This window comes from Buceros rhinoceros, unplaced genomic scaffold (genome assembly GCF_000710305.1).
Source record: "Buceros rhinoceros silvestris isolate BGI_N320 unplaced genomic scaffold, ASM71030v1 scaffold12335, whole genome shotgun sequence".
Lineage (NCBI taxonomy): Eukaryota > Metazoa > Chordata > Aves > Bucerotiformes > Bucerotidae > Buceros > Buceros rhinoceros.
The window spans coordinates 10771-33235 of record NW_010413477.1 but is presented as its reverse complement, the minus strand read 5'-3'; the positions used below and the strand labels follow the sequence as shown (position 1 = coordinate 33235).

The 22465-nt window shown below is 43.3% G+C and overlaps 1 protein-coding gene across 1 annotated transcript in view; it reads left to right on the top strand.

The window, feature by feature from the left end:
• The window catches only part of LOC104493988 (transcription elongation regulator 1-like protein), a gene marked incomplete at its 5' end in the record, with an annotated part of 31290 nt that extends 14939 nt beyond the window's left edge, over window positions 1-16351 (top strand). Inside the window, 5 exons of the mRNA XM_010136762.1 lie at window positions 2872-2941; window positions 6133-6268; window positions 10981-11070; window positions 14203-14321; window positions 16195-16351. Of these exons, the coding sequence (XP_010135064.1) occupies window positions 2872-2941; window positions 6133-6268; window positions 10981-11070; window positions 14203-14321; window positions 16195-16351 (572 nt within the window). The remainder of the gene's footprint in view (window positions 1-2871; window positions 2942-6132; window positions 6269-10980; window positions 11071-14202; window positions 14322-16194) is intronic.
• Between the last annotated feature and the right edge of the window lie 6114 nt (window positions 16352-22465).

Below are 22465 nucleotides of genomic sequence, written 5' to 3'. Positions count from 1 at the left end.
GTGGTCGGTGGTGTTGTGGTGTGTGGGGGGGTTGGATTGAGGATGCTTTAACTCACGTGGTAAATGCTGGTGTTTCCTCTTTGCTCTGGATAATCAACTGGAATTCACGACATGGCTGGGATTAGCTGCATGATTTAATTAATCAGCACTGAGCTTGACAGACCGTCAGACTGGGGCAGTGCTCCGCTGCACGATTTCATGGGGAGATTACTGTCAAGTAATATTCTTCCTCCAAGCTTTAAATCAATTATTTTATTTTGTGCTTGGCTGCCTCTCTTCCCTTTCAAAGTCAGTTGCTAATCTCACCGCAGGTCCAGCGGTTGCGATGTGATTCAGTAGGTTCCTGAGTGAGAGCACAGACACCATTTGTCATGTCTTACTGAGCTTTCCACTGCATTGAAATTCTAAGTGAAGATGCCGACTGTAATCTTGTCCCATTTATCCACGACAGTATACCCGTAGCAGTCACTCGTGCAGGCAAAGTGAGGAGGGTTTGGTGTCCGTCCCTCCAGGAGGCTGTCATTGCTCTCTGGGAGAAGCCAAGGTGTGTCAGGAGCCAGTGGATGGACGTAAACGCTGAAATCAGGGTGTATTGTGTCAGAGTTCTTTTATCTGAAAGCTGAAGTTTTAAGGTTCACCTGGTCAGGGGGCTGGGTCAGATTGTCTAGATGCTTTTGCCAAGGAAACCTGGACCAGGTCCTTGAGGTCCCTTCCAACCTGGTGCTCTGTGATCCTATTGTTCTATATACGGTAACTAAAGATTCAGTTTTACAAATGCCCAGTTCACATATTTTTCACAGCAAAATTCAAAATTTACGTATCCTTTTCAGAAAGCTGTGAAAGATCTTCTTGTAAGATGACTGCAAAATCGAGTTCTCCTTCGATTAGCTGGAGAACTTCACATCATCGTTTGTCATCACCAATGAGTTTGGTCCGTGGAAATGTCACGCAGGAAAGTCTCACTGCATGGGCCAGACATCACATCCCTCACTTTGCAAAGAGAACATCCCGTCAGAGTTCGTAGTGTCTGAGCGTAGCACAGCGCACGTCCTTCAGCCGGCCCTGGGGAGGCTGGCTGTGGGTGTGACAACCCCACGGGCACGGCTTCTCCTTTTCCTTTTAGCAGTGGTGAGGGTTGGTAGGGACAGGATTGTGCTTGCCCAGTCACCGTTAACCCCAGCTCTCTTGCCAAACACCATCACGTACTCTGTCATTTTATATTATCACCTTCAGAACTCATTAAAGTTAAGACAACTGCTGCCTCTGCAAGTCATTCCGCTTCTGATTAGCAGCTTTCTGTTATCTCTGTTGGATCACACCCCACCTTTTGGGTGTGCCGGTTGTTTTTCCCATTTATTTATTTTAATGGGGTATCCCAAAGAAGAATTTATTGAGAAGAGGTAACAGATCCAGTGAATTTATGGGGGTTTTTTAAACATCATTAAATTAATTTCTGCATTCATAATGCTCATATATTGTCAGGAACATTGAGATCGAATGCCCCTTAGTTTGGTATGTCATTATTTCTCTTTATTCTTAAGTTTTAGTTAGTAAAGCATCTATTTCCACCAGCTTTGTCTTTCCTCCTCACCTGGTCTCTGTTCCTGGTCTTTGCACACCGCAATGTTCCAGCCGCTGTTTGGTGTTTATTGTTCCTTTTGCTGTGATTTAGTGTATGCTGTGTTCAAGCCCATAATATAAATGAAAGGTAACGTTTGCTGAGTGCATACTAATAAACAGGTAATTACCCTAAAATAGGGAAGCAAAATGAGCTAAGAACAAGATTCTTAAATTGAACCTTGAAATAAATGACCAAATTTCAACGATACAAAGATTGGACCCATTTTCTAGCAGATGTCCTTGAGTTTCATCTCATTTCAGTGAGGTCAGATCTCACCACCTCAAGTGATTTACACCTTTTATCTCCATAACCTAAGTTCAATTTTGTATTTATTGTTAATTTAGTCTTTCATAGTTTCCTGAATAGCAAGATGTGTCTTCGTTACCAGTCTCATAGAAAAAGGCTGAGATCTGGTGTCTCTGATATCCCCCAGCTATCCACGTACAGTTTGATTTTTATATTTCTCAACTAATTCAACTATTGAATAGCCCCTGATACAAACCAAGCACTGGATGGACATGACTTCTGGTAGTTCATCCCTTTGAATGTCGATGAAAACTGCGGTTTGTACACGTGGAAAAGAAATGTAGATTCCAGAAATCAGTATCTCTTCCATGGGCTTGATGATTTTTATGACTGACAACGCAGCTTCAGAGCCCTTCAGAGATGAGTGTCGAGGCCAAACCCGGAGTGTAACATTGTCTTGGAGTTACTCTGCAATATCAGGAGCGTGGAGGCTGTTGGTGTCTCCAGAGCTTTGCTACACTGGTGGTTGAATTTCTGGAAAAGCAGCATTGTATTTGCTTATATAAGAAGGAGAAATGGGCTAAGGAGGGACGTTCTGGTGCGATTTACACTATTGAATCCTTCAGGCTGCCAAGACTGAAATAATTGTGCAGAAATGTCTTTGCAGTTGCATTTTTAAGGGAAGGGAGGAGGAAGTATCAGGGGAAACAATAACAAGATTTAAATAAAATCGTGTCACAAATGAACCATGAACAATTTTGTTCACAGCAGGAACAACGAGCAATTTTTCAGAGTGAAAATGGTCAGGTTTATTGCCCTCTCATTTGGATGAAGGTGTTTCCGAGGAGCTGATGAAATATGTGTCATTTTTAAAACACTCTGTGGAGAGTGAAATATAGTAAATACCTGAGCAGCGGCCAAAGACAAGAACTAAAAGGTTAATCTGAGGAATTTGTGTTTGCTTTTATTGAGTTCAAATCTAATAACTATTTATTTCTTTTTAGCAGATAAATGTGTTAGTTCTTGTCCAGGGGACGAAAATGATGATCTTAGCATCAAAACTAAGAGAAATAAGTAAGTTCTGAAGTTTACTTATCTATATGTAATGTCGGGAAGCTAATGTCTGTCTTCATCAAACTCCACGATTTTCTAAAATACCTGTTTCCCTTGAACAGCATCCGTTTCTGTCTGAGTAACTCTTATGTTCTTTGAAACGGTTAAAAACAGACGGTAAGGATATGTAGTTATTTCAGAGGCACTGGATAAAAGCTTTGTCTTCATTGAAGTGAAGCAGATAGATGGTGTTTCACTGGTGTCGGGGTTTCCAGGCTACGAGCTCGGAGATAACCAGCGGTATTTCTGTTACTGTGCTGTTATTTGACCTTTATTACCATGTGAGCGTCAAATTCTCATGAAGTAACAGGCAACAAAACCATGTGCCAAATAAGCAACTCCCTCCCCCTTGGCCAAAACAGCCGGAAAGTGAAGTGAACTGTTCAGTTGAAGCAGTACCTGAAAGACGCTGCGTTCTATTTAACCTTTGGCCAGTGACTGCATATAGCGTTAGCTGCTTGTGGGGGCTGGCTGTGATTCAGATACTGGTTTGAACCATTAAAAATAAATAAATCTGTCAAAGAAATCTGCACAGATAGTGTGTGATATTTTTGAGGGTGTTGTGATGAGTAAGCGCAACAAATTCCTGATTTTCCAAGTGAATATATTGAAAATTCTGTTCTCTTGTACGCTGCCATTCTTATTTTACTACACTGGGTGGTTCTTCTGACCTCATTAAGACTTGCTGTGGATTTGTATTATTACGGAGGAAGAATCAGATACCCTTCAGTTGGAATACCTGGAATATTTAAGCATTTAATGCTTGGTATAAAACAGTCTATTTATAGTGTATATACACTAAACATGCACTTTTACTGTTTACATAATATTTAGTATTCATAAATGGTATAAAAGCTTATATTTAGTATAAAATATTTCAGAATACTTTTATTGACATCAGTGGGTCTGACAATAATGGCCGGTATTATGACCTGTGTATAGAAGCAGGTATTTTCCATGTGCTTTTAAGGTGATTCCCTTCAGAGACTGGTGGGGAAAAGGCAAAGACGATTTTCCATTAATGTATGTAAATGAAATTCTGAAATTCCAGAAGCTTGTTGGTAAATCAGAAAAATGCACTTATTCAAGGATTACTGTATCAAAATAGGCTTGGTCCTGCCGTGCCGTGGGGCAGAAGGTCAGGCAGTGCCTCTTCCACTGCCTGCTTGAGGGTAAGGAATATTGTCTCATCTTCACTGGAGTTCCATGACTTACTCATTCTTGAAAGGCTGACTTTGAGTATTTGAGTCTCGTAATTTTTTTTACACTCAAAAGGACATTGTCACAATTGTTAGACCCGAATATGGACCATCAGTTTGTGTCCACTGGTACTTCGGTTCTACACAGCCATGTCACTGCCCTCTCCAGTTTGAGATTTGCTTCCAAGATGGTGCTAGTAGGCTTGTCCGTACGTGTCCGTCTGAGTAGGAAGTCACATGCTTTGTTGTGCAGATTATTGTATTATTTGCTAAAGAAAATGATACCCTTTATTGTCTTTGTTGTCGTGAAAAGAAAGTCTGTATGATTTCAGCGTGGTTTTCCACGGCGCAAGGAGGCTGAAGGGAAGAGGGGCTCCTCTGCGCTTGGCTGGTGGAGTAGCACACTGTATTTCTTTCAGCTTCTGCCTGAAAAAGCTCTTTGTTTGTGTTAGAAATTGGGTTAGACTTTTCATGGCTCATGTCACAGACTAAAATTTGCTATTACGATATAAAAGTCATTGTCATTCTGTGAGGAGCACCAATCTGATATCTCTCAGATCACCAGTAATGCAGCATCATTTTAGGATAAATGTAAGTGTAATGTGATTATGTGTAGAAGGAAGATAATACGCTAGAGCTCACATTACATACTGATCTAATTCATTTGCCTGGAAATATAAATGTGTTTTCCTCTTGAAATTTCAGTCTAAGTATTATTCCGTAGTGGTGGAAATGACATCAGTGAGAGGCTTAAAATCAAATCGCCTTCCTTTCATTACCCTCACTCGAACCTTGTGGTCATTTTAAGGCTCCTGATCTTTCCAGAAAGAGCTGTAATTTGTGCTGAACTCATCCATTGCTCAAAGCATTAAGGAACAGCAGGATGGACCTGGAGCAGAAGCCCGATTCTGAGGTCTGAGCTGGCCTCTGAAGTCAGGAGCTTTGTGTCTCCATCTCAAACCCCAACACTCTCCTGGAGCAGGCTCCTACCTACCTTTGAGGTTCCCATCTTATTGACCTCCCCCTGCAGATGCTGACTACCTGTGGGGGCAAACCTTCAGCCCTCCAGACAGTGGGGAGGTAGGTGTTGGCTTCCAGCACCCTGAGAGAGTGGCATTAATGGTCTCTGATGAAATTATTAGATATTTATCTGGTGTGAAGCAGTTCAGCTCCAGTAATGACACTGGTCACACAGGATTGCACCGGAGGAGAGCGTCACTCTTAACGCTGCTGCCGCTTTATGGTGGGAGGTTGCAGTGAACTGTCCCTTCCCGAAATGAGCCCAGCAGTGCTACACTCGTGCCTTTATCCAGGGGGTCTTGTAAGCAAAGGGACTGAGTAGTAATTTCTCAGAAACACGGATTTATTCTAATCAGGTGCAATCTTGGAAGAAGGCTGTCGGGGTAGATACAGACCTCCTGGCACTGACAAAGGGCAGGTTCCTCGCTGATGCCTTGTGGCAGGTCTGTGCGTGCAATACATTGCCAGATGTCTTCCCCGAGGGGTGAGCTCATGGGCTGCGTGGGAATCAAGATTAGTGTTGAGTTTCAAGTTTGGAGGCACAAAAATAGAGGAAAGAAAGATAAAACAAGATGAGTCTCTTCAGTCATTCCTTTAAAGTCTCCACTCCTCGAGAAATTTTATATAAAGCTGTCACTTTTCTGTAGCTTGAAATATAGCGTAGTATTCCGCTGCTGAGCTCCTCTTTGATCACACCGATAGACCATCCTTCCACTTAAGGAGCTGTCGGAGGTCCCTTGGCAGGGCCCGCGAGCCCCGTGGTTTAATAACGAACCGCAGGTCTGGGTCACTTCTCAGCTGTCAGCATCCGCTCCCCGGCTGCTCTGTGTGTGCCAGGAAGTCCTGATGGCCTGGAGGATTTTCTGGAGAGGGTTAAAAGTTGCTTCCCGAGCTGACAATTACTGAACTGTTTTCTATCTTGCCTTGTTAAAGAACAGAAGATTCCCAAGCTGCTGATCCAGGGAAGGCTGAAATGGAGGAGAAAAATGAGGAAACATCAGCGCCTCAGATCACGCCTCCCCTAGAAGAGCGCATCACTCACTTCCGAGACATGCTGCTGGAGAGAGGGGTAAGAAAGGCACTCGCTTTCTTTGACATATCCCATTTATGGAAATAGGGCATCACCTGCAACTAGAAATAATTTCATGACTATAATTTAGCAGTCAAAAGAAGAATTATGGAGAAGGGCTTTTCTGTCTGTTAACCGTGTAGGCTTTGTGGTACTTTGCTGTGACTTCTCTTCTGGCCGTGCAGCACTGACAACACTTCGCAGGTGCGGTTCCAAATAAATTCCTCTAGGCAGACCCAAAGATACCCAGAGGCAGTAGCTCCTCTGGCACAGACCAGGAGCTCAGCAGGGCATCGGGACCATAGCCACACGCTATCCCAGGGGTCCTACATGGACCCCAGAAGTGTCCATTATATGATAAGCAAAAGGTGAAAGATGTGTGGTATCACCTGAAAGATGGCACCAGGCTCAGAAATGTTCCTGCCAAGCTCTTTGCCCTTTTTATTGGCATGAGAGAGGTTTCATGACCATAATAACCCCAGCAGTGGTTATTCACTTCTCATTGCCCAGAGAAGTTGTGGATGCCCCATGCCTGGTAGTGTTCAAGGCCAGGCTGGATGGGGCTTTGAGCAACCTGGTCTACTGGAAGGTATCCCTGCCATGGCAGTGGAGTTGGAACTAGATGATCTTGAAGGTGCCTTCCAACCTATCCATTCCATCTATTCTATGATTCTACTGGCCATCAGAAATCTGCCTAGTTTGTTAGAAAATTTACTGTTGTACTGAAGTCTCAGGAGGGTTAAGAAAACCTGTGTTTTTCCCTTGTCCTCCCTATCCATCCTTGGATTTCCCTGGGAAGACCTGGTGGTTCTCACTGAGCCTGAGATACAAGAGTGTGGGATGCTCAGGGCTTTTTGCTGAATGGGGACATGAAAAGGTGTCCCCTCTGTGGCCAGCCAGGTCAGATCACCTGGAGCATCGTTCCCGCCCACAGACCTGGTGGCTGTGGAGCTGAAGGGCTCCAGGTTATGGCAGCTGTTTTCCCATGACCTAACCAAGACGATGAGTCAATGGATGGAGCATAAATTCAATCTGCAGATAGAGCCCGTCAGCACTACAAGCCTCATGAGCAACGGTGGAATGTGAATTAGAGGTTGCAAAACAGCTTCCAGTGACTGATTTTGTAATGAGCTTCAGCCTGATGTTTGTTTTCCGTGGTAGCACTTGTAAACCTGTGATGCACTGGCCATGTGAAGTTTGCCATCAATAGGAGGAATTTTGGGTACTGTTATTTATAAACAGTAAAATCACCTCCACAAAAGTTCATCTCACAGCATCCCATCTTCCAAAGAACTGTTGATTTTGAGTGTGAAGGGAATTAATGAGCATACCAGGTTTAGGTCCTGACCCTGCAAATGTAAATGGGTGTATAATGGGGCAGCGTGTGCAGATTTTATACCTCCTGCCAACACTCTGCAGACATGGATTCTGTAGAAGTTCCTGTGATTTCCTTAAAGAAAAAAAATCCAAGATGTCTGCTGTTAGGCAGTAAAGCCTATAAAATTTATCACTAGTAATCAGCAGGCTTTTAAGGTAGATAATTAGAGCTTCAGAAGCTCAGCAGTAAATTATCTCCACGCCAGACCTGCTTTATTAATACATGTTGTAGTTTTTGCTCCCCAAAAAAAAAAAAAAAAATAAAAAGCAGAAGTGCCATAAATGAATACTGGTTGAAGACTTCTGCTTGCATGTTTTAGGTCAGGGCAATAGGTCAAAATTCAAAAGTATTAGGGATGTTCTGTAATAGAATTCCTCAAGTGTTTCCAGCCTAAGAGTCAGAATTACTCGTAAAAATAAGAAATTTGGGGAATTTATTGTTTAGTTTTGCTGTTGTTTAAGAACATACGGATAACAGGTTACTTTGCTTTCTCCCTGAGTGTTGCTTAACTGTCCCAAGAAGCCGCTGGTTGGCACCAGCTCATTGGCATTGCTTGGAATTGCTTGAGGCCATTAGTGTTAATTTAAACCAATTATTTAATTAACATCTCCTGCCATTTTCTCGTAATGTTATTCTCAAGGAATTACTCGATGGCATTATGGAGAGTTTGAACTAGCTGGAGTTCTTCAGCGTAGTCCTGAATCTTCCTACATAAATTATATCGACAGGAGATCGTTTATCGTAACATTTTAAAAATATATGTGATTTTTGGTGTAGCTTCAAGGCAGCTATTCTTACAGTCTGTGGCAAGTTTTCCTGTGCAAAAATGAAATCTCTGATCTCTTCCTGGAACTTTTAAAGTTTCCACAAACCCCTGAGGGGAAGGGGAAAAGCCACACCTCTTCCTGCCTCTGTCCCAGCCACAGCGTCCAAACATCCACGTTCTACAGCTGGCCTGTCTAGAGAAGTCTTCTCTTCGCTGGATGCTGCCACTCAAACAAGACTTTCAAAGGGCTCAAATTGTATTTTTGTTCTCAAGGTTTTACCTTCTTAATACGGAGGGGGAAAAAAGGGGTTTGGGGGTCCTAACCCCCACCTTCCCATCTCAAAACAGCAGCCTCAGTGTAATCCTAAAGAATAAATCAAAACACCCAAATAAAATGGGCATGGTTTTGTGGTTGCTTTCCCTCAAGCCTGTTTTTCAGACAGACCCAGGGAGCCCCCTTCTAGCAGGACAAGCCACTGAATCTCACTTTGTAGTATCTTTAATGAGATTAGTCGGTTGGTTTGGGGTGCCGGGAGCATGTTGAGGCCAGTAGCAGATGTTGTGGGGAGGGGGCTCCCAGCCCAGGAGCAGAAGGGTCTTTGCTGTTGCCGATCCAGGCTTCCTCTCAGCCCTTTGCCACTCCATCCTCCTTGCTGGTTTTTGCGTGTTTCGGTCAGGGGTGGTCATTGTTGCCTACCAGAACCACGTCTCCGGAGAGCTGGGATTCCTTTGCTGGTGAAGATAGATGCTGAAAATGCCAGGCACATCACCTTGGCGATCCTCTAAGTCTTGTAGTCAAAGCCAAAATCTCAACCTACCATAGTTGCTGGGCTTGCAGAGGGGGTTAACAATAAAATCAGCTATTCAGATGTCCCATCACTTCTAGACATACTGCTCCAACTCAATGCTTTGAATTTTTGTGAGTTTTTCCCCTGGGAGAGCAGGAGTTGGGAACTGGAAACCCACAACAGGCTCAGATCTCTCTGCTCCTTTTCCTCTCTGGAGACAGCAGGCGACAGGAGTCATTATTTCTCTGAGAGGAGATGCCACCCCCACCATCCCCAGTGCACGTGTTCCATGGTTGAATGTCCCGTAGCAGGGAAGACAATACGTGTTGGGAGGTTAGTCAGAATATTCATGTTTTACATGGAGTTGCAGAGCTCCAAAATGAATATCCTGAGCAGCACGTGACATGTAGCTAGAATTAAATTATAACTATCCGTAGCCAACATCTATTTTAGGTGTGAAATTTTTGTTTTATCTTCTGTGAAATGTAATAGATACTAAAAATAAAAAATCATAAGGAGGAATGATTACATGGTAAATTAGCCCACTTTCAGCTTTGAGTTCAAACTGGCCTTTGCACTGGGAACAAAGCTGATGTCCAAGAGAGTATAAAACACATCCTGAAAAAAAGGATTTCTGCTGCTGACCCTTCTGAGGGAGAAAACCCCCCAACCTCAGGGCAGGGATGGTGAGACACAAGCTGCAAGGAGCCGATGTCTGCAGGAGGAGGCAGCCTGGAATCACTGTGCATCCAGAAAGTTAGCCTGGATTTTGGATTTTCCGGTTTCTGACCACTCTAAGAGGAAACCCAGCCTGTTTAAACACACTTTGCTCCATCGCAGCTTTCCTGTTCGAGTGCTAATCACTCTATTTTAATGACACTTCACATACTTAAAGTTTTTAGTGAATTTACTCTTCGTAATTAGATGGAGTGATTAGAATATTTTATGTTACTCTGGAGTTTTCTGTAACAAACTAATTAACAGTGATGTGTGAGGTACTGAAATCAGGCTGGGGATTTCAGTCCTACGCTCCCGGAATCATTTTGTAAGAGCCCCAAGCAAAGGGGACTGGGCAGGTGAGGGGCCTGCTCGGAGCATGGTGGTCCTCACAGCCCACTCACCATAGAGGGGTTCTGGAGGAGATGGAAGGACCTCGGTAGGAGTGTGATATTCTCATTTGAGGTGGCTGCAGGAATGTGGATGATGCTCGGGGAGTGGGTGGACGCCCAGGGTCCCATCCCGGAGAGCTGGATTCAGGGGGGAAGGGGAGAAGCCTTGAAATGAAGGAGATGTGACCGTTGTGCTGGTGGAGGGAAGCGGCACGTTTCCTACAAACACACGGTGCTTTGAAGATGTTCCCTGTTAGTCCTTCAGTGTGTGCAGGCACCGGCAGCCTCATTTGGGCTGTACTGTGAGTTTTGGAGAGGAGCGGAGTTAAAGCTGAGATAATTGCTTAAATGGAAATTGATGCTTCTGTTGTACAAAGGGGATAATAAAGCGGGTATTTTCTTTTCTGCTATGGATTCCTTCTACCAAAGATGTGGAGTGAGCGTCTCCCAGATACTGGCTGAGATATCCTAGAGCAAATCAATACTAATGGTGTGGGGGCGACCAGAGCCTTGCCAGAAACAGATTAAAATTCAGCTCCCAGCCGCTCTGAGGCATCCTTTAGAGGGTTCATTAGCTTTCAGAACTACTCTTTTGCTTCACCTTGGAACATTTCCTCCTTTCGTATCCTTATTAAAATTCCTTAATGCAGCCGCGTTTGTGTACTTCACAGGTTTCGGCATTTTCTACATGGGAGAAAGAGTTACACAAAATAGTATTTGATCCACGCTACCTTCTGCTAAACTCAGAAGAACGTAAACAGGTGAGCACTGCCCCCAGCGCGTCTGCTGATGGGCCGCACGCATCTCCCACCTTAACCCTGGCAACTGAGTAATAATCTCGGGAGGATAAAAAAATTGCCCAAAATTAAAATTTCTCTTTTGAGCTTTTCAGTGAGACTCGTCCTTTAGGCACTATGCGACAGTGCCGTGTCCTTCGAAAAGCGAGCGGTGACAAGGGAGCTTGTCCTTAGGGATGAGCTATGGTCACTTGGGCTGTTGGAACAACTCCCACTGAGTGTGGGAAACCGGGCTGTAGAAAGGGAACTGGCCGTAAGGCGATGTCTCCACTCTGAATTATTCAACCACTGCAGAGAAACTGCTTCATTTTTCTCACTTAGTACATTTTCTAGGAGTTTTTTACTGCTATATTTGCTGTATTTACTGCTGTATTTTGCAATAACTAAACTTGCTGGACATAAATGGATTGAGCACTGTGGCTCTGCTGGTGTCTGGCTGAAAGGGTTTAGTTATTCTGGCAGGCTCCAGAGGGAGGAGGACTTCTTGCTGCCTTGTTTATTTGGGCATTAATTACCACAGGGGATCTAAAAAGACCCGAGGGCTGCAGTTAGTCTAAAAAATTTAGGAGTGATGCAGGGATATTGTGGAGGAGGTGAGCGTTTCTATTCTGTAGTTACTTCTTTTCCTGACCAGTCTTCTGTCATCCTGGAGAAGGAAGAATTTTGAATATGGAATTGTCCATTTTTTAAAGGAACATGACGAAAAATGGACTTATTCCTATTCCATTGCACTGGGGTCCATATAGTCTTGTGATTCTCCAGAGAGCTCCGTGTAGGTATTTCCTGAGGGACTGGGCACATTTCATTTCACACGTTTTCATTTACTCCCTTTCCGGTATTTTCTTTTCTAAGAAAAAAGAATGAAATAAACTAATAAGGAAATGCAGGAATGAAAAGGAGAAACTGCTAGAGTGGAAAATACCACTAGACAAGAGACTAAGCAGGGAGGTTTGTATTTATTTCAGGGGATCAGCAAGGACAAAACCTAGACCTTGATGAGTCAATCAAGATATATTACTTCTTTCCCGTTACCAGCCTTGGAGATGATACAATAGAAACACATCACGAATACACATAATATAATGTGCCTGAAGCACTGCCGAGGGCGACCTCCTCTGTGGGAGTCATTTCCTCTGAATATTTAATATTCAAGGAAAGGGTTGCAAAGCGCACGTACAGTCCTGGAGGTAGAACCCCACGGTCGGGTAGTGGTTGGCTTTGAGAGTGACAGTGATTCAGGCTCAGAGCTAAGGTGGAAGAGAGTGGTCTTCTGCAAAGCACGGTTAGAAAGCGCAGCGAGGCTGGGAGCACATGCCAGCTGTCTGATAGATTTTAGCTACTAAGCTCAAAGTAAAGGTTTCTGGATATTTGCTATGAGTAGTGCCATTTAATTAGACCCCATTTTCCTCCAAGATGCAGTTTAAGAAGGAAGTTAAGACTCGGACAAAAAGAGATGCCTGCTTTAGTGAAAGTACTTCTTGAAGTGCAGCTTAGATTTGTAGAAGTCATTATTTAGTTTTATGGAAACCTGAATTTATTTACCTGTACCGTTGCTGATGGTGGGGCCTGAGTAGTGAGTGTCTGAGTGCTTTTTAAATTATGCAAACGAGTTTGTAGTGGAGGGGGTGAGAAGTGATGTGGATCGCAGTGAAAGCGAGGAATGAAGGAAGGATTGAAGGAGTGCTGGAGAATGGCTGGCTGTACTGCGGTTTTCTTCTTTCTATGGTCAGCTGAAAGAGTTGGAAAGTGTTTTGACTGTGATCTGCAAGTGTCCGAGGGACCTTCCTCTTGAACTTGAACTCGTGTCAAGGTGAATTTGGCCAAGCAACGTAACGATCTGTTATTGAACATCGGCGGTTTGCTCTGCTTGCTTGCCAATATTTTCCAAGGGGTTATTAACAGTTGGAAGATGCTCCTACGTTTAAGCAAGGAGTAGTGAAGGGTAAAGGAGCAACTCTATGAAAATAATGAGCTATCTGTTAATTTTGATTTATTGCCTTCATAATAACTTTGCTGATACCAGAAAGGCAAGGAATAACAGTGTCACCTACTTTATTTGTTCCATTTTTTTCCACCTCCTCTTACACTCAGCCTATTGCTCACAGTTTCACATATACAGGTTTCTGAGGTTTTTCGAAGTACTTCTTTCACGGCCATTTTTTGATGTTTCCTTTTCCAGAGCTATTTCTTCCCTTTTCCACACACCATACTAAACAAATACCATTTGTCATTGGGTTACTTCAGCTTTCATGAATGTGGCTTTGCAGCCTCATGGCTGATGAGGAAACAGCGGAGGCAGTAACCGACGTGATTTAATGTGCGTAATGTGCGGTGGAAAGGATGGCAAATACGGAAAGATAACAGCATTTTGAGGAGTAGCTCCTTTTATGACACACTTTTGAGAGCATAAAACCAGCAGGACCAGATTTTTGGTATTAAAAATGCAATTAAAACATTTGGGAGAATTTTGTGGCATAGTGAACTCCTTAATTCCTTTTTAAAACCCCAAAACTCCCTGTACTGAGCACCCAGCTGCATATTTAGCTGCCAAATACCGTTAGAGGAAGGCTGTTGACCCTTCCAAACACGTTAAAGCTTTTGGGTATATGTCTACAGAGGATCATATGTAAGTTCATGGGGTTTTGACAGCTGATTTGAAAGGTCTTCAGGCTTTTTTGGGGGCAACCTAAAGAACATTGATGTTTAGCATTTTAGACATTTCCCGGAGTTCCAGTGAGTTGGGAAAGATGTGAGATCCAGACTAAATAACTGCAGTAGGTTGTACGGAAGTACAAAACCAGTGCTATAGGCATGAAAACGGGAGCAAGACACTTCAGTCAGGAAATTCTGATTTATGTCACACTTGGTGTTTGAGTGAAGATGTTTTCTGGCCAAATTATGCCTTTTTCCAGCTGCTTATTTTGTGAGAACACACAGTCAGTGCTGCAAGGAAGCAGGGTCAGCCACGTGCGAGTCAGCCAGTACTGAGGGCAGATAAGATTGGCAGTTCCCAAGATTGACAGTCCTTTGGTCAAGCATCAATATCATAAAGGCTTTGCTAATAAATGCTGTATCTTGTTTCCCTTTCTTGGAAAGATATTTGAACAGTTTGTCAAGACCAGGATCAGAGAAGAATACAAAGAGAAGAAGAATAAGCTGTTGTTAGCCAAAGAAGAATTCAAAAAGCTCCTTGAAGAATCCAAGTTATCACCAAGGTACAGTGTTGCTGCGTGAAGATTTGCTAAGATAAGCTTTCTCATTTCACCGGTGCTCGTCAGCCCTGGAGTGCCGTAACGCTGAAGGGGCTCTTTAGCGCGAGCTCGTACGTTCACTGCTACGACGCTGGGCTGCCATTTCTTCCCTCATATTTTACAAGATTTTGTTATATTGCTGGGAAAGGGAACATTCCATCTCTCGCTCATTCAGAGTGTGCAATATTTTGCATAACATTTTTATTTTATATGCATATATATGCTATAATTATAGAACAGACACACGTACGTATTGGCTATATAAAATCAGAACCTGACCGTTAAATCTCGCTTATATTAGGTGTACAAGTATAACTAGTGAAAAACTGTATTTAGGGGTTGTTTTTGATGGAGGAGAAATGTAATTTAACAAAGTTAGCATTAGTGCCACATCACTAAATTAAAATAAAGAGTCCGATGCAATGATGTATTTTTCTACATTGCTTTTGAGGGAATGGTTCCAAAACTGCGCAATAGTAAATGCAGTGCTTAGGACAGTGTTTTCCCATCTCTAAATGATAGGAAAGTAAAAGTTTATATCTATTATAAACCTGATTAAATGGTTGGAACTAAGAAATTATGGTTTTCTCTACTAAAATGTGCATGTAATTGTAGAGCGCTCCCTGCCTAGACACAGAAACATCAGGTTCCAAAGGAGTGATAATTATAAGAAGTTTTTAACAACAAAACTGAGACTATTCTGTGCTAAAGTAGCAGCTAAATGCTGGTTCCAGCAATGATGTTTTCAGCCTGCAAGGGCAAAGTCGTGCTGGCCAACAGGACAGAGAACATTTTATCCATTGATGGTTTTGTTGAGCTGACTGTGAGGCCACAGCATCCAAGAAACTCACCTGCCTGCACTAGGCTCTGGCTTGATTTTGATATGCAACGACATAAATAAATCAAAAATATCTCCAATAAAAAGCAAGCAGGCCCCTCCCCAAGGGACTGTTACAAATCTACACATAGTTTAGAACTCTGATTGACCAACAATGAGTATTCCAAATCCAGGCTAACTGACCAAGGTCATTGCCAGGAGGAGCAAGGCACTGGCACGGAGCCGCTGCCCTTCCCATCCTCATTGCTCTCCTCCTCTCCTTCATTACCTCCAGTTTTCCATCATTTCTCATGGTGCTGTGAATGCAGCCTAAAAGAAAACTAAACTAGAAGAATGTACACCTTGGAAAGGTAGAAGGGACAGGAGTTGAAACAAAAACTCTTGTGGGCTGTGAATTACAGTGTCAGCTGCCACGCTGCTCTCAGACCTGGACCTGTGGGACAGTACAGGGATGAGCAAAGGCATCTGGGCAAAAATACCAGTGATGAACTCCTCAGGCAGAGCTGCCTGTGGATTGCAGCTGTGCTGTGTCCATCAACCAAAGTTACAATTAATTTTTTTGCCCGTTTTAGACAAGACCAAAGCAGCATGGTATGTCCTCAGGTGTCATGGACTGCTGGCAGTCACAAGGTGTCTGTTTGCAGGCGAACATCTCTGCTCTGTTACAGGCTAATTATTTGAAATACGGGCACGGGGTAAAGCCACAGGAACCTGCGCGCAGCAAGTACCCTGTTAACGGTTCGAAGTGGTCCTGTCAACGATCACCTAGACTTTTCTAGATCAAAAAATGGAACGTAACTTCTGCAGGCTGCAGAGCTCAGGCAGGTCTGGCAGGGTCTCACCTCCCTCATCCCAGGTTTGTCCTCATGTTCCTCTCAAATATTCCCCAGGACATGCCTCATTTTAGTATCTGTGCGATCAGTTAAGTGAGATCCAGGTCAAAGAGCCTGAGTGGGAACTGGCAAAGTCTTGGCTTTAAAATGTCTCTCTTTTCTGCAGAACTACGTTTAAGGAATTTGCAGAGAAATATGGAAGAGATCAGCGGTTTCGCCTTGTTCAGAAGAAGAAGGACCAAGAGCATTTTTTCAATCAGTTCATACTTATTCTTAAAAAAAGGGACAAAGAAAATAGGATAAGGCTACGGAAAATGAGATAAAACCTCCTGAAACTGGCAATAAAGACGCAAGTCCGTGCTGTGACCGCAGCAAGAAATGCGAACAAAAGCTGAAGCATTCGGGGTTAAACTTGCAAGAGCTCGATGAGGAAGCGGCCATCCCTGAGAGAAACTTTCTCTAAGCGGAGGTTGGACACGTACTGACTTTGTGAAGGTTGTTCTGCAGGAATCTGAAGGATATTTTGTTCTCAAAAAATTAATGTTTCATATTGAAGCTCTTTTTTGTACAACATCCAGAGTTTGATGCATTTCTAATTACCATGATATGTCAATCCCTTAATTGTTTTAATTATGCAAATTACTTGTAATATACACAAATTATGAATCCAGCGCAGATTTGTAATTAAGCAGAAGCAGATGCCATCCGTAACGATCTCAAGATATTTTCATCATTTAGGGGGATGATTATCCAAAGCAATCTTTTGGCAAACTTCATGCGTTCACGTGGCGTGTGTAGAGGTGCGGTGGTACGCAGGAACCCATCACCTGGTGTCCATACGTCTCTGTCCAGTTCTCTGCGTAGTAGTAATAAGATATTAATTGTTAATCTTAGTGAAGGGTGTGAGAATCTTGGCGTATGTTCCATTAAGTTTCAGAAATAGCTTTTCTCGTTTCCGTGAACCGTGCTTTCAGGCACACCGGCGACAGCAGCGCTTCTCCGTCACAGATCCCGAACCAAGGTATTTTGTAAAGCCATCGCAGTATGGTTTGAATTACGTTACTGTATGTGAAGAGTCTGCATGAGATTTTTCTCATCATATTTGTATAAATAAATATTTAACTTTTTTAATTAATAAATATTTTAAGCCAATTTTCAGGGGGTTTTAAGTTTCTAAATTTTGAAATATTGGGGGGAATAACGCAGGTCTCGGGTTTTTTTTACTTGAGAGGGAGAAAACCAGAGACAGTTCCTATTGCTCGTGATTTATGTCTGAGTTCCGCTAATACCAGTTGGAGTTCTGAGCACACTGAGAGTAAAATACTCTGACTGTGAAGGAGGGGTGTCACGGGTGGAGTAAACCAGCACAGCTCCGCTGAACATCAGTGTGGCCCATCCCTTGTGCTGCAGGAAAGACACACTCCTTTGTGATCATCATAATGTTCTCAACTGAACTAATTTTGAAGTTATTATTCATTAGATTTATAGATTTCTGTTTGCCAGGAGCGATGATGATATTTTCTCCAACTAATGGCAATTTTTCTTTAGATGCGTGCTAGGTATTTTTTACAATCAAGGAAATAAAGGATGTTTTTTAATGCTTTGGAGAAATGAACCCAGAATAATTCAAAGAGTACTAAGAGTAAGATGTGGTTTAAAAAGTATTCAGAGTTTCAAACTTCTACCTGGAAAAAAAAAAATCATTTCTTTCTCTGAGAGCAAGAGCTGAGCCAAGGCTGCTGGTGGTGCGGGTGAGGATACCTGCTGCCCTGGTGGAATTCCCAGGGTAAAAAGATGCTGGCTGGTTTTTTCTCACCTCTGTGAGCAAGGGTTGTACCAGACCCAGCGAGCTGATTGACGCACCTTGATTTTACAGGGCTTGCAAGAGTTGCCACTCACTCACGACTTTATTTCCATTTATTTGTACATCACTGGGAGAGGCTGGTTAGTTCCTACCCCTGCGTGGCTCTGGACTCCCACAGGAATTACGTGACAAAAGCTGTTCCCTTGTACGGGTGGTAAGATGTGACCCAGAAAAACGCTGTAGGTCTTTCAGCAGAGCTGAGGACAGACTTCGTAAGGGTTTTCATAAGGTTTTGCAAATTTTCATGTTAAAAAAAAAAGATGCAGGAAACCAATGAGGCTTTTATGACCGAAAGCTCTTTTGTTTTGGGGGCTTGTACCCCTTGTAGTGTTTTCTGGTTTCTGCTTATCCAGACCCTGTACTATCACCCCTTATTTACAAATATAAGTAAAATTGGGTTTTAGTATTTTGAGGATTCTCCTTGATCTCAGCATTTCCTGACAATGTCAGAAGTCCTCCTCACGATGTGCGAGTGGGAATGGATAACGTGTTTGATTTCCTTGTGAAATGCTGTGACAGACGTGATCCGTGCCAGGGCTGATCCGTATCCCTTAGAAGCCCTCCAAGTTTTCCTCTGTTTTCATACATTTAAAATGGAGGAATATTAAAATAAACACAACTAACCCCATGATACAACAGAAGGAAACGTGTCTGTTGAGGCACATTATAGTGCAAAATGCTGATAGTCACTGAGGTAAAATACAAGGAATAGCAAGGACGGACAAACCATCCTCCCTCTTGTTGCATCATTGGGAAGAGCTCATGGAAAATAGCTTTGAGTGGAGCTCACTGGTGCAAAGTGATGTAGCACCAGCCGGGCAGGGGAGCGCAGCCCCATCGCTAGAGTACACCGAGGAGAAGAGGAGGTGCTCATGTAAGAGAAAACAAAACAAACCTGAAAGCCTCAGGCTGTGTTTGCCCAGTGCAGTTAAGTCTGGAAAGGGAGATCGTTACTCTGCACAGTCACGCTAGGAGGGGGTGACATAGTGGCAAACATTGTTTACCGAACCTGAGCAGCTCTGCAAGAACAAATCAGTAAACTGACTGATTGGCATGAGTTAGGAGTTCATTTTCAGGATTCTCTTTTTACCTTCTAAAATGAGGGCACTTTCCCTTCTGTCTGGGGAACCAAGAGGAAAATCTAATTATTCTCGACTTGAGTAACCCACTGAATTTTTTTCTGGAGTGGTTTCCAGAGTGTAGCACTCTGGGTGGATTGTGACTAGATCCTTCAAATTATTTTGTTACAAATTTTGTTCATCTTCAGCTCTCTAAAAACCCCCCCATCTCCTAATTCCTGGCACATTAAAACAAATGCAATCCATCTTTTAAGTCCTGGGCTCACCAGGATCATGGGTGGATTGATGAGGGGCATTTGTTGATTCCAGGGATAATGCTCCCTCTCATCTTCATCCAGCCCAGTGCAGTTTATACAACCCATCTCTATTTACAACAGCCTGATCACCCTCTACCGAGGGTTCTCCATCTCACATGTGGACCAAGAGACCCTCAAACCAATCACTCAGCCTTTCAACAGGCATCTGTTAAGCTGCAAGTTGGTGCTGAGCCTGATCCCACAAAGGCTCACGCCCACCTACAGCCATTTCTCAGCTGTGGGCTCAGGTGAGTCCACCCTGCCCATCCCTTCCCTGGTGGCAGCCCCAGCCAGGATCTCCTGGGCCAGGGTTGGGTGAGAGGAGACAACTTGGGGTCTCTAGTTTGTCCTGAGCCTGTGGTGAACAGTGTTGGTCTGGCTGTTGGCAGTAGGAGAAGGTCAAATTATACTGGATTTATGAAAATGAATGAACACGAGGTGTGAGGGAGACATTCCTTTCTTCTTGTCGGTAAAGTTAGAAAAATACTCTAGAAAGACCCTAAGTGGTCTTAAGGGGGCCAATAAAACTGCATAACAGCCTTGAATTTGCTGTTTCTACAGAGCGGGGAAAAAAGGGAAAAATAACTAAAACTGCCTCTTCAATGATATTTATAATAAGTATAGTCTGTCTTTGTCATAAAAGGAAGAAAACCTTTGCTATGTTTTAAAGTACCTAGAAAATGGAATGCAATCAGCAGCAGAGCCTGACGCTGCTGTAGCAGCGAGGGGCAGAACTAAAAATGAGTTTGGCAACCCAGTAACACACCTCTGGGAAGAAGCTGCCAGTGCTGGTGAAACTCGGTGTATTGGATTTCTTAGGACCAGAAAATCTTTTATCAAACTGAAAAGATTGTGATCCTGTAGCATTTGTCGAACGCCGCTGCATTTCAGTATGACAGATGCTGGTCTGCTTTGTTGAAAGAGTTATAGAAATCAATCTGGGAATACTTGGAGGGGGGAAATCCCACTGTTCCTTTAAGCCATTCCCTGTGGCCAGGAGCCTCAGCTGCGTGTGATCCCTCCTGAGGGGGGCTGGGCTGGGCTGGGTCTCTCAACCTGCAGAAGCAGAGGTTTCAGAGACACCCAGGTGGTTCATTCCCCGTCTAAAGGCTCTCAGTAGGATAACTTTTCCCCCTTCTGTTGTGACCTTTTCTTGCTGCAGTTTATGACCACTGGACTTGGAAAACAATGTATATACTTTTTTTTTTCCCCCTGGAAAATTGGAGTTTTGAAACAGTTGGCTCTTTTGTCTGAGCATTACCCCAGTTTTGTATGGGACAAAGGAACAGGCTCCATCACACCTCGGAGCTGCTGTCACCCCTGCCCAGCCACACATGCTGGATGCCCACTCTACCTGCCGCCAGCTCACCATGGCGATGTTTGTCTAGGTACTGGTGCCCTGACTTCTCATTGGAGTCTCCAGTTGCTCTGTGTCTTCCTTCAGTTGCACCATGATTTCGTATCTGTGATGGACTCAGTATTCTTCTGCTCAGGTAAGTGCTTTGGGGGTTTTGGATATCTGCTTTTTTCTCAGTCTTCAAGTTGGAAAAAAACCCCAAACGTCAGAAAGCGTGTAAGGGTTCCCAGTTCAACCAGCAGCACAGAGAGAACAGCCCTGAAACCTCAAAAAATACCCAGAGCAGGACATGTATAGCAGGTTTATAGGTTGGCTGGGTGATTGGGAAACTGCTTGAGGAAGAAGAATGAGTTCGAGCTGACCGCAGGGCGGGTGTCCAGAAGGAGCTCTGGTTTTGCCTCCCCTACAAATAAAACACTAAAAATTAAGGAACTGTGATTTAATTCCAACCTGAGGTGAAGCAGACTGCCAAAGGCTCGAGCTTGTTAGGTATTAGCTTCTCATGCTGATGAAATACTAATTATCACTCAGCTGGAATAATGCTATTTCAAGAGTAATTTGTTTGTTTACATCCTTAGCAGGATTTGGATAAAAATTAGATAAATGGAAAGAAAAAACAAAGGTGATAATCTTATGGGTTTTTTTCTTTAGGAAGAATGAAAAATAATGCATAAATCCTGAACCATGTGAAAATGTACCAAAGACTGTTGATGGCAGGTTTTTATGGGTTTTGACTTGGGGTTTTTCTCTGCTCTTTGGCCTCACGGTGAGGCTACAGATTTTTGGGTACATGTTTAGTGGTTCAGCAACAGTTAAAGTAATTTTGTTTCCCTTTCCTAAGTAGTTTTGTGGCTCTTTTTTTCTAAACTGAATTCTTCCTATTTTGATTTCTTCGCTGGGGTTTACTTGGGTAAATATTACTTTCATCCTGTTCCTCTGGGAACACATTTTTATATTGCCGCGATCATTGTTGGGAGAGCTAATCTCTAGCATAAATGAAGAGAAGTCAAAGAAATGAAAACAAATGATGGCAGCGTTCCCAAGAGACTACGAATTTACTTTTCTAGATTCACAGCAAGATGCTTTGGGTTTGCGTCTGTGAGCAATTTAACTTGATTTATCCTTCCAAGCGTCAATGAAATATCTATATATTGTATTTCTTCAGCAGTGGCTGTGACATCCAGAATTGTTGCCTCTCCACACGCTTTTCATAATGAACACGCGTCTGGCAAGTTGACTTGTATTGGAGCGGTTCTGTAGCCAGACAGTTTTTCATGAGTTTCTTCTATTTACTTGTCTTGAGGTTGTTATATTTAAGAACATCTTGACGTTACGAAGGAGAACAGGGCAGGAAAAACGCTCCCTCTCGGAAAGGGGATGGAGTCTCACACCTTTCTGCAGGGTGAGGGCTGAGGTATTGAGCTTTCAAAGAGTTTGTGAGAAGTTACCCTGAGATAGCGAAGTGGATCCTCAGTCTGCCCCTGGCTGAATGCTTTATTGCTGTAAATTGGATTTTTTTTTTTCCACCAGCATCCTGTACTGGTTGGGGGGAGATACTAATGCAAAACCCTGCAGATGTCTGTCTGCAGTTTTGGTGTGCGTTAACCTGGTTTTCAAGACAAAAGGACAAATATGTGGCTGTGTAAATTGGTGGATGTGTGAAAACATGTTGGGAACCCAGCTTCTCAGTGTCAGCGCATGGGCCACCACAGTCTCTGGCTTGGCTGAATGTCCATGACGTTGAGAACGGTAGGTTTAAATTTTTCTAAGCATCCAAATCTCCTAATAACTGATAACCTTAAGTTAATGCATAGGTAAAGGGTTTTGTCAGAGTTCCTGCT